Source organism: Macaca fascicularis, chromosome 2 (assembly GCF_037993035.2).
Source record: "Macaca fascicularis isolate 582-1 chromosome 2, T2T-MFA8v1.1".
NCBI classification, from domain to species: Eukaryota; Metazoa; Chordata; class Mammalia; order Primates; family Cercopithecidae; genus Macaca; species Macaca fascicularis.
The window spans coordinates 133,030,702-133,043,447 of NC_088376.1; the positions used below are offsets into that span (position 1 = coordinate 133,030,702).

At 38.3% G+C, this 12,746-nt stretch overlaps 1 protein-coding gene across 10 annotated transcripts in view; it reads left to right on the top strand.

The window, feature by feature from the left end:
- The window catches only part of MITF (melanocyte inducing transcription factor), a 223,718-nt gene extending 211,386 nt beyond the window's left edge, over positions 1-12,332 (top strand). For all 10 annotated transcript variants that reach the window (XM_005547589.4, XM_005547591.3, XM_005547590.4 and 7 more), the window contains exons 8-10: positions 413-488; positions 3,246-3,393; positions 8,841-12,332. In XM_005547589.4, the coding sequence (XP_005547646.1) occupies positions 413-488; positions 3,246-3,393; positions 8,841-9,242 (626 nt within the window). In that variant the 3' untranslated portion in view covers positions 9,243-12,332. The remainder of the gene's footprint in view (positions 1-412; positions 489-3,245; positions 3,394-8,840) is intronic.
- Positions 12,333-12,746: the final 414 nt, after the last annotated feature.

Below are 12,746 nucleotides of genomic sequence, written 5' to 3' on the forward strand. Positions count from 1 at the left end.
CCACAAGTACTAACTTCCTGGCTCTTTGCAGAAAGTTTGCTGACTTCTGCTCTAAGGGGTTAGGTTAGAATTTGGGCTGTTCACCAGATATTGCTGGATGTCCTTGCCAAGTCCCTAATAACGGTATCTCCAAGGCAATTTCATTATTTGTAACTGAGGATAGTAACTGATTTCGGGGTTGCTGTAGGAGCAAATGAGAAATCGTATGTATCTAAGGGCTTTGGAAATGATAAAGAAAGGTAGCTCATTTTTAACTGCAATACCAAAAACATAGTAAAAATAGGGGAAAAGTAGGTTCAGGTTTCCATTGTCATGACCTGAGAAGTTAATATGCACATGCCTTTAATGAGATATGCTAAATGCATACATGGTACTGTTACTAATAGCCCTTTCCTGTGCTCTTTTCTTGAAGTTGAACGAAGAAGAAGATTTAACATAAATGACCGCATTAAGGAACTAGGTACTTTGATTCCCAAGTCAAATGATCCGTGAGTACAATTGCATGTTAATCTGCATCATATATTTTTCAGACCTGAATGTTTTTTCATATGTTGTAAAAAATGCAGTTGTAAAAACTAAAGTAAAGAAGTCTCTCCTCTCCCTTTGGTTCTGTTCCTGAATTCTTCTTACACCTTTCTTTTGGTTAGTCTCATCCAACTAAAATTTCAAGACAAAAGCATTGAATTGTACAAAATGATCTTTGGACACTAGATGCTTTGGTTGTGAGGAGGTGGCTTTCTGAGAGGAGGTGACTTTCTGAAGCCTAAGAATTCTTTGCAAACAAATACTGAGCTTAAAAAATATTTCCTTTAATGATTCATGCAGAACAGAACTTTCAATAGCTGTTAAAGCTAGATTTGTTGACTGCTCTTTGACTTGTACAGTATCTCTAAATAGGCACTGATGAACGGACATTAGAGACTTCAAGTTTAATGATACTCAACAGACAAAAAAAGGTCAATTGCTTTTATGAAAACTTGCCTGCTCTTTGTATGTTTTACCATTGTAGGGGAAAAAAAGTAATGTTTTAATCCTCTTATTAAGTACAGGTCAGCTAATTTGGATTTCAGCTTTTGGTCTCTCTTTATCCACCTTGCCACCTTCAGAGATAACAGCTGTAAAGATAATTTTCTCAAGTCTTTCCTACCAGCCTATAGTTACCTGCAACGTCAGCACATAGGACAACAAACACACAGTTTTTATCCATTAGAAATTGGCTCATTTGAAGCAAAGGGCTAGAAAATATATACATTTTAATGGCCCCCACAGGCATTCTGTGAAATTAGCCTTTGAATATGACCTTTTAGCTACCTAATAAAATGTAAAGATGAAATCAAGTATTATTCATGCAAGGCTTATTAAATTTGCTATTCACATTATTGTTAGAGAATTTGTAACAAAATAAAATAAAACCATTACCTATTGTGAGGTGGTTTTGATGAATGTACAAGCACAATTCCATCTTCAATGTTTTGCCTTCCCAGGTTTCAAGGAAAGGCATTTTCAAACCCGAAACATTTCAGATTCTCAGTTCTACAGCACAAATGTATCCTACTAAAGGGCTGTGACCTTCATTTCCTATAGTCAGTCTTGCATGATAGTTGAAATTGAATTCCCATTTTCCTGTTCTTTATCAGCTTTCACTTTTTAGCATATTCTTTTAAACTGTAGCATGTGAATCTCTTTAGCAACATATTATGAAATTATGGGGCTGCAGTGAAAGCCTCTATTTGCATATCTTCTTTCCCCATTGTATTAGAATACTTGCGGGTTTATAATCTGAACTGATAAAGATCTTTAATTGTAGGCATTGTTTTAAGATAAAACAGACTATAATCTATATGGTGGTTTTCCCACACCAGGTTTCTAGAATGTGCCTTGGGGCTGTTATAACTGCAGACACAGTCTCATAGACTGGGGTCTCAGCCCAGTACCTTTTCTCCCACCAGAGCAAGTCTGCTTTTGTTGATTTTATATAATGGAGATCTATATACACTATTCTGTGAAAAAAGAGTCCCTCTTATTACTGAACAAAAAAAAAGTTTGAAAACCCTTTCTTAAACTCAGAAGCATAATTGATTGATTGGATCTCACAAGGAAGCAAAACCCAAGATAATTGGTTGAAACAATCACTTCTTTTAAACTGAGTGACCCCTCACATATCCCAATTCTGATTTCTCATCTTGCTGGCCTACGTGAAGCATCATTTATTTTAATTACATTTCTCTCTGGCTGCTAAAGTTACTTCTCTTACTTTGATCTTAGCTCTGAATATTAAGTCTGTGCTCACTCTGGGTATCTCAGGACGTTCCCCTGGGTTGCCATCTTTGGTGTTCAGACCCCAGGGACCAACCCCAGGGAATTCTCTGGGGGCTGGAACTGTCCCTCTTATGGGAGAACTTCTGTTTTGTTCTTAATGTAACCCATATGAGGATCAATTACTTGGTGACTTGTTTAACGACCCTCTATTCACCCATTCCACCTGATACTTGTAGATGAGGAAATGGATAGAGAGAGGCTAGATAGCATGCTTGGGATAATTCTTGATGAAAAAAAAAAAAATAGAAGGATGCTGAGGTTATGCCACAAACAATTTAGTAGTGTGATCTCACAGATCTGTTTTACCATCGTTTACTCTGAGTTAACTTTTATAGTTTTAGAAACCTATAACTGTTTAATATAATGTTTAAGGAAACTGTGATCAACAGACCTAAATTTAAGTCCTGACTCTACCATGTGGTACTGTGTGGCCTAGGACAAGTTGAATTGTCTCTGTTTCAACATGTGCACAAAGTCTCTATCTTACAAGGTGCTTGTCTGGGTTAAGTAAGACAATGTGTACAAACTGGGTGGGCAACACTAGGCACGTGGCAAACACTCATGAATGGTAGCTATTATTAATGTATGATTATTTCATTTTCAAAATTGAATGCTTTTAAAAATGATACAAGGGACTTTGGGGACTTGCAGGGAAGGGATGGAGTGGGTAGGATGGGAGTGAGGGATAAAAGACTACAGGTTGGGTACAGTGTACACAGCTTGGGTGATGGATGTACCAAAATCTCAGATATCACCAATAAAGAACTTATCCATGTAACCAAGTACCACCTGTTCCCCCAAAACTATTAAAATTTAAAAAAAAAGAATTGTAAGTTCAAAAAAAGAGATATGGAATGCTTTGAATATTGAATTTTCATTGAGCCTCAAATCCTAAAAATGTCTGTTTTCCTCCATTTCCATTGCAGAGACATGCGCTGGAACAAGGGAACCATCTTAAAAGCGTCTGTGGACTATATCCGAAAGTTGCAACGAGAACAGCAACGCGCCAAAGAACTTGAAAACCGACAGAAGAAACTGGAGCACGCCAACCGGCATTTGTTGCTCAGAATACAGGTACACGGCCTGAGTTGTGTAAAGTTTACTGCTTGTTACCAACTTCAAGACAGTAGAAAGATGGATATAATGAGCCATAGGGGAGTTGACTTACATGATCCTAACACAGTCAGTCCTTATTATTTGTGGATTCTGTATGTGTGAATTTGCCTACTTGTAACCCCAAAATCAATATCTGTGGCACTTCCACAGTCATTCTTGGACATGTGCAGAGTGGCAAGTTTGAGCTGCGTGCCCACAGTCATTCTCAGACATGTGCAGAGTGGCAAGTTTGAGCTACCCATGGCACGCATTTCCAGGTGAGGTCGAATGACCCTGCCCGAGGCTGACTGTCTGCTTTCTTGTTTCAGCTCTCATCCTCTAAACAAGTGCTCCTTTCGTGGTCTGTTCAGTGCTTTCTACATTATTGTTTCTGTTGGTGATTTCGCTGTTTAAAATGACCCCCAAGCATAATGCGGAAGCAATGTCTAGAGTTCCTGAGGGCAAGAAGGCCGTGATGTGTCTTACAGAGAAAACACACACAGGTGTTGGATAAGCTTCTTTCCGGCATGAGTTACAGTTCTGTTGGCTGTGAGTTTAATATTCACGGGTCAACAACATATATTACATAAGGTGACCTCCAACAGAAACATACATATAACAAGATTAAGTGTTGTGACTGGGGTCTCACAGGAACCTAACCTGTAATTCCCCTGGGAACAGTGCTTCAGTGTTCACCCATTCAGTATTCACAGTGACTTTGTAGAACATAAAAAACATAAGCACTGACTATACATGTTAAATAAGAAGATGCCTTAGTATTTGCAGGGTCTAGGAAGCAGTTGATGATCAAAGTCTGTGTTTATAAGGAACTTGGGGACACCCAGAGGATCTTATATTAAGGACATAATTCCTGGAGATAGTTATAAATAGTGGAATTGTAACATATATCTTTAACTTAAACTATACACCCTTAGAGGAAGACATACTCATTTTATTAATATGTACAATTTGTGCGTCATCCTGTTCAGTGGGTACATGCACCAGTGTAAACGGGAGATGGGGAGTTCCTCTTCAGTGTCAGCTCCTGGAACTTCTCTCAGGTGCTCGGCCTCTCTTGTTGGGTGAAAGGGCACTACTTCCTCTGAAATGATCCTCAAAAACAGACTCCCTGTTTGAACCAAAGGGGGTTTGTGAGGGTAATTTTAATTTGCTGACTTTGAACAAAACCTATCTGTAAGAGTCAATGACACCGTACCTTCTTCTTGAGTAGGCTGACCCACCTTTTACTAGATTTTGTCATAAAGCAAGGGTTGTCTTTCAACTTTTCCAGTACAACTATTCATGGAGTTATTTTACGAAACAGCAGTGAGAAGTATGACACCCTAGAGACCATTGTGTTTCACCTAATGGTGTTCCTCCTGGACGCTGAACTTTTCAAACAGAGCAATTCACTTATAATAATGGTCTCCAGTCTTCTGAATGCTTATATTTTGAAATTTCACATCTCTCATTCACTGCAGCGATTCCTCAGCTGCGGGTCAGGAAGGTGGGAAGCCACTTCCCTGTTGGAGTGCATTTTAGGACTCTGGGTAGTGAAGGAGAGGTTGTGTGTAATTTGAAAGCCCTCCTTTCCCCTCCCCTCCTCTACTTTGGCTTTGGTTGTTGGTTTTATGTTCTGTCTCTTCAATAAGTAGCTATAGGTATTTAATCTCTTGAACGTAGTCTACCTATTTATAAAAGCAGCTTGTCGGCCGGGCATGGTAGCTCACGCTTGTAATCCCAGCACTTTGGGAGGCCAAGGCGGGTGGATCACGGGATCAGGAGTTCAAGACCAGCCTGGCCAAGATGGTGAAGCCCCATGTCTACTAAAAATACAAAAATTAGCTGGACGTGGTGGCAAGCACCTGTAATCCCAGCTACTCGTGAGGCTGAGGCAGAGAATCTCTTGAACCTGGGAGATGGAGGTTGCAGTGAGCCAAGATTGCGCCCCTGCATTCCAGCCTAGGTGACAGAGTGAGACTCCATCTAAAAAAAAATTTAAAAATAGAAATAAAAATAAAACCAACTTGTGGCCGGGTGCAGTGGCTCACGCCTGTAATCCCAGCACTTTGAGAGACCAAGGCGGGTGGATCACAAGGTCAGGAGTTCGAGACCAGTCTGGCCAACATGGTGAAACCTCTTTACCAAAAATACAAAAAAAAAATGAGCTGGGCGTGGTGGTGGATGCTTGTAATCCCAGCTACTCAGGAGCAGGAGGCTGAGGCAGGAGAACCCAGGAGGCAGAGGTTGCAGTGAGCCAAGATTGTGCCATTGCACTCCAGCCTAGGCTGCAGAGCAAGACTCCGTATCAAAAAACAAACAGAAAAAGCAGCTTGTACTAATGTGTCGTTTCCTTCTACAAGTATTAAAATGTAATAACTATTTTGAAAGAGTAGCTAGGTTTTGTTTTATTTTAGGGTTCCAAACATGTATATTCATATGAAATACGAATATTGTGAAATATGTGCATTGGAAATTCCATGGTGACGATATCTTGATTTTCTTCCAATGACGATGTAAGGCAGCCTTTAGAACTTTTGCATATCACAGAAAACATTATTAATTAGGAAAGTTCTGCTACGCAATTAAGCCAGAGTTCTCTAGATGGGATTTATCACCTTATTTAGAAATCTGAGTAATGCTTTAATCAGCTGATAAATATTTTTAATTAGACAACAAAGGATTAGAGTAAGATGTTTGCCTCTCTTAATCCAACTTTATTATTCTTTTTCTGAAAAGACAATCTGCATGTATGGAGGTGCTGTTCTTATTAGCATGTTAGTGTAGACTTACAAGAGTCCATGTTTTCAGTATGGGCCTAAGGGCTTTCTTTCATTTTCACTCTAAGTGATGCACACAAAAGTTTTCACAGAAGAAAGAGCATGAATCCTTAATATCAGTGAAACTGCCATTTTATTAAATAGCCCAGGGCTTTCAAATGATGCCTGAAGAAGCTTGTGTTTCTGGAGATTATTTTAAGGAACTTGAAGGTACTTGTGTGACATCTCAAGCTCCTGGCTTTTACTCATATTGCATCCAAAGAAGGATTTTGCAGATCCAAAAACCTTGAATTTAGACTGAAACATGGCTTTTCAAGCACATATGTTTCTCAGCTTGTGGGCAAAGGTTGAGAGGCCATGTCATGTGGAGAGTCCTTCCCCTCTCTGATAAGGAAAGGTGACTTGCTTCAAATTTATATTCTCTTGCTACATATTATTGTTTCACAGTCATAGAAGGGATAGCATTGGAATGGAGAAGCAGAATGCTTATCAGGAATCAATTAAAGTCTCTAAGGTTCATTTTAGGAATGCCCAGGGATATACTCAGAAAGGAAAAAGAGAAAGAGCTTGCTTGGAAGACATTTTGCAATGATACAGGGGGAATCAATGGCATTTAGTAAGTGTGTTACTCAGTTATGCGGCTGTAGTGAAATGCCATTGACTGGGTGGTAAACAAGAGTTATTTTCTCACAATTCTGGAGGCTAGTTGTTGTCCCAGATCAAGTTGTCAGCAGGGTTGGTCCCTTCTGAAACCTCTCTCCTTGGCTTCTAGATGCCTGTCTTCTCCCTGTGGGTTCACATGGTCTTTTTTCTGTGTGCATCTGTCCCAATCTCCTTTTCTTACAAGGACACCAGTCCTACTGGGTTTAGGCCCACCAGTATGATCTCATTTTAAATTAATCGCCTCTTTAAAGGCCCTATCTCCAAATACGTCACATTCCAAGGTACTAACGTTAGGACTTCAACATTCAAATTTTTTCCAGGACACAATTTAGCCAATAATAGGAATGTATGTGAGGAAGGAAAGGAAAAAAGTTGTTCATCTTATAGATGAGAACTTACTTGTTGAGTTAAAAACATACTTTCCCTTTGCCATCGTGAAATGGGTTAAATGATGCTTCTAAAACTTTAGTTACTTCCACAGAACTTTCACAGCTTTTGCTATCACTACCAAAACTTTTTAACTTCATGGCACTCTTAGTGTTTTAGCAAGCTTTTTACCATCCCCCTAGACAAAAAGAAATACCTACTCTTTTTGTTAGGTCCAAACAACTTATTTAGTATTTAGGTTCTAACAACTTGGTAGCCATTTGAAAAAATAAAACATAAATTGAAAGGAAAATAACATTTTAATTTTGTTATTAAACAACCATATTACTTACTAACTGGATGTGTGTGCCTGTTGGGCACTGCACAGCTTCTAAAGTCTCTTGGAATCAGACTGGACGCCACCACCCTTGTTGCCCAGTCCACAGTGATGTTCATGCGAAACTTGTTTTTCTTTCATCACAGCAACCGCCAAAAGCCCAACTTTGCAATGATATGATGTGGTTGAAAAGTATATAGCACAATCTGATGCTGAAAGAGAACTATCTCGAGTTTAGTAGTTCTCAGGTAGTATTGCCATTTCCCTTGAAATGTTAGGCTATCTCCAGTGCTCTGTGAGTTCATTGCAGCACCCATGGGGACCTCAGTCCACAGCTGAAGGACCATGAAACTATGTTACTTTTTACTGAATATGTTTCTTTTTTTCTTTTCTTTTGTTTTTCTTTTCTTTTTTTTTTTTTTTTTTGAGATGGTGTTTCACTCTTCTTGCCCAGGCTGGAGTGCAATGGCGTGATCTTGGCTCACTGCAGCCTCCAACTCTCAGGTTCAAACGATTCTCCTGCCTCAACCTCCCGAGTAGCTGGGATTACAGACACGCACCACCATGCCCGGCTAATTTTAGTATTTTTAGTAGAGACGGGGGTTTCACCATGTTGACCAGGCTGGTCTCAAACTCCTGACCTCAGGTGATCCACTCCCCTCGGCCTCCCAAATAATATTTTTATCAGCTTGCATTTAAAACTTCATTTTTGTATTTTTTAACTTATCCTCAGTGTGAACATTAATATCTGCGAGAGACCATCTCTCTCTGTTTTTCATACATAGTCAAATCTATAAAACACCTAAAACTTTATTTCATATACTACCAGTGGTACTTCTACTATACTTTAGAACATACAGAGCTTATTAATTTAAAAGAACAAAAAAACTTTTATTTTGAGGATTTATTGTTTTCCAAGTATCTGATTTTTAATAATAGACTTTATTTTTTAGGACACTTTTTGGTTCACAGTAAAATTGAAATAATGCTGCAGCTATTTCCCATACACCTCTTTCCCCCAAGCATGCACGGCCTTCCCCATTATCAGCATTCCCTACCAGAGTGGCACATTTATTAGAATCAATGAACCCGCAGTGACATTTCATTTCCCTCCAAAGTCTATACTTTACATTCCCTCTTGGTGTTGTACATTTTGTGGGTTTGGCCAAATGTCTAATGACATGCATCTACCATTACAGTATCATATAGAGTGGTTTCACGGGCTTAAAAGTCCTCTGTGCTCTGCCTATTTCAGTGTTTTATCTTTACTCTTATTATAGGAACTTGAAATGCAGGCTCGAGCTCATGGACTTTCCCTTATTCCATCCACGGGTCTCTGCTCTCCAGATTTGGTGAATCGGATCATCAAGCAAGAACCCGTTCTTGAGAACTGCAGCCAAGACCTCCTTCAGCATCACGCAGACCTAACTTGTACAACAACTCTCGATCTCACGGATGGCACCATCACCTTCAACAACAACCTCGGAACTGGGACCGAGGCCAACCAAGCCTATAGTGTCCCCACGAAAATGGGATCCAAACTGGAAGACATCCTGATGGATGACACTCTTTCTCCCGTTGGTGTCACTGATCCACTCCTTTCCTCAGTGTCCCCCGGAGCCTCCAAAACAAGCAGCCGGAGGAGCAGTATGAGCATGGAAGAGACGGAGCATGCTTGTTAGCGAATCCTCCCTGCACTGCATTCGCACAAACTGCTTCCTTTCTTGATTCGTAGATTTAATAACTTACCTGAGGGGGTTTTCTTGATACTTTTCCTTTAATATGAAATTTTTTTTCATGCTTTATCAATAGCCCAGGATATATTTTATTTTTAGAATTTTGTGAAACAGACTTGTATATTCTATTTTACAACTACAAATGCCTCCAAAGTATTGTACAAATAAGTGTGCAGTATCTGTGAACTGAATTCACCACAGACTTGAGCTTTCTGAGCAAGAGGATTTTGCGTCAGAGAAATGTCTGTCCATTTTTATTCAGGGGAAACTTGATTTGAGATTTTTATGCCTGTGACTTCCTTAGAAATTAAATGTAAAGTTTAATTGAAAGAATGTAAAGCAACCAAAAAGAAAAAAAAAAGAGGAAAAGAAATCCATACTAACCCTTTTCCATTTTATAAATGTATTGATTCATTGGTACTGCCTTAAAGATACAGTACCCCTCTAGCTTTGTTTAGTCTTTATACTGCAAACTATTTAAAGAAATACTGTATTCTGTAAAAGACAAAAAAAATGCAGTCTTTTCATGAAGATCGTCTGGTTAGAAAACATAACTGATACCAACTGAAACTGAAGGGAGTTAGACCAAGGCTCTGAAATTTAAAGTCTAATCTCGCTCTCTTTTATTCTGTGCTGTTACAGTTTTCTTCATCAATGAGTGTGATTCAGTTTTTCATAAGATATATTTTATTTTGAAATGGAAATTAATGTCCTCTCAAAGTAAACTATTGAGGAGCACTGAGAGTATGTTTTACTCTTTTTTTTGTTTTGTTTTTTCATTTTTGCTTTTGATAAGAAAACCGAACTGGGCATATTTCTAATTGGCTTTACTATTTTTATTTTTAAATTATGTTTTACTGTTCATTTGATTTGTACAGATTCTTTATTATCATTGTTCTTTTCAATATGTTTGTATTAATTTGTAAGAATATGCATCTTCAAATGGCAAGTTTTCGATATTTTTACAACTCACTGGTGGTTTTCCGCATTCTTTGTACACCCATGAAAGAAAACTTTTATGCAAGGTCTTGCGTTTAAAAGACAGCTTTGCGAGTATTTTGTAAATTACAGTCTCACTCAGAACTGTTTTTGGACACATTTAAGGTGTAGTATTAATAGGTTAAAACCAGGCTTTCTAGAAAGAATAAACTTACATATTTATTTTTAGGATATGAAAATAGCAATATTCTTGGAGACCGATAACCATAGCATTAATACGCCCATTCTGGTCATTTAAATTGGGGTTTATTTCAGCAAACTTGCTGAATTTATTTTTAAGAAAGAAATACTGTATTGGCAAATTACTGTTACTTGATAACAATGTTTTAACAAGGAGCAATGTTGTAAAGTTAGTTTCAGTGCATTATCTACTTGTGTAGTCCTATGCAATAACAGTAGTGTTACATGTATCAAGCCTAGATGTTTTATACAGATGCCATATAGTGTTATGAGCCAGGCTGTTGAATGGAATTTCTCAGTAGCAGCCTACAATTGAATAGCAAGTGGCATAAAGCATATCCATTCAGAATGAAGTGCCTTAAATATAGCAGTAGTCTTTTTTGGACTAGCACTGACTGAACTGTAATGTAGGGGAAAGTTTCACGATGGTATCTATAGTCAAGAGGAACATGTAGCATGGTGCCTATGTAGACAATATAAGAGCTTCCAATTTTCCTTCAGATATTTTTAATATTAAATATATTTTAGTGACAGAGTGCCAACTTCTTTCATCAGGAAACCTTATTCAGGAGGGTTTTTAAAAAGTGTTTAAATGTCAAATGTGAACTGGTGATGGGTGATGGAGGGTTCAGAGAGGAGTGATCGTCAGATGTGTGAATGGATGGTTTAAGTGAAAATAATCAACTGCATAGTTCCCACGCAAGCTGGGCAATGAGAATCCTTGGAAACATTGGTGATGCTATCAGTTTTATAGCTTTATTACTTAAGGGGGTAGGGAAAATTAGTTCCCATTCTTTCAACCCCCTTAACTGTATTGCTCTTTTCCTAGAATAGTGATGCAAATCTGCATGAACAACTAATTGTACCATAGTGTTCATTGATACAATCATAGCATTGTCTGTTTTTCTCTTCATATTTATATGGGGGGGAGGGCACTGGATGCAAAAGTTGAAGATCGTGACGCTATGATGTTAGTTTTCCTTAGCTGATTTTGAGGGTTTTTAAAAATAAAGCAAGATTGACTAACCTACGGCCAAGGGAACAGGACTATGGTTTAGCAACCATATAGAAAGCTTTGTTGAAAGAAAGTATGGCATCTTGTACCACTGCCCTGACTGTCGCAACTCCTAACCTTGCCATTGCCTGCCTCCCCGTCCCCTTCTCTTAAGAGACAATTTCTGCAGGTGGCAGGTGAGCAAACCCAGGAGAATGCTGCAATCTTGGGGGTGGTTTTATTTATTTATTTTTTTGCCAAATAGAGTGTGGATTCGTTTTAGGGGCTAGTTAAGCCAAGAGGCAGTGGTTTGGGCTTGTTGTTTGTAACGAGAAAATGATCCACACCACTCCCCCCATTCCCGGGTGCAGAATTGTGACTCGGGGTTGGGCCTCTGTATGGAGTGACCAAAATGCCAAAATTGTCTGTCTGCCTCTGAGTAGGGCAATGGAAATACCAAACCTTCTGACTTTGCCAAAAAGCATACAAGCAACCTGGTCATACATAGGATGACAAAATTCTTTCTGGTTGTTTTTAAACAATAAAGCAATAAGAACAAATACAATACATAGGAAGTTAAAAGCACAAAGGAATGAACTTATTAATATTTTTGAAAAATGCACTGGGAAAAAGTTGATGTCAATAACAGTATAAAACAGCCCTATTTCTTGATAAAAATGCCAAATGACTGTCTCTTGCAGATGCTTGGTACTGTAATGTTAATAATAGTCACCTGCTGTTGGATGCAGCAATAATTTCTGTATGGTCCATAGCACTGTATATTATGGATCGATATTAATGTATCCAATGAAATAATCGACTTGTTCTTGATAGCCTCATTAAAGCATTTGGTTTTTCACATAGTGGTGGCCTATTGTGTTAATGCCAATTTTGAATGTTATCTGCCTTATCAAAAAATGGTAGTGCACATTTTCTTCTGATTTAATGAATAACAAATTGCATGAAAATTTAGAGAATGCCAGTAAGTACTTTTTTTGTTTAAAATGCCACTCTAAGATGTTACTTTTTGGTTTTAAACATTTTTGATTACTTTTTGACTTACACTCAGATGAGCTATAATTATGCAGCTTTTTTATCCCCCTCTGAATTTGGGGAGATTTTAAACTCCCAAATGCCAAGACTTCATTTTAGATATAGGAGTTTTATTTAAAATGTTTCAGTGAGAGGTGGCTTTAAAAAAGAGAAATTGTCAGAGAAACCCTTGCATATTTACAGAAAAGATACTGGGTTTTTAAAATACAAATTTACAATAATGA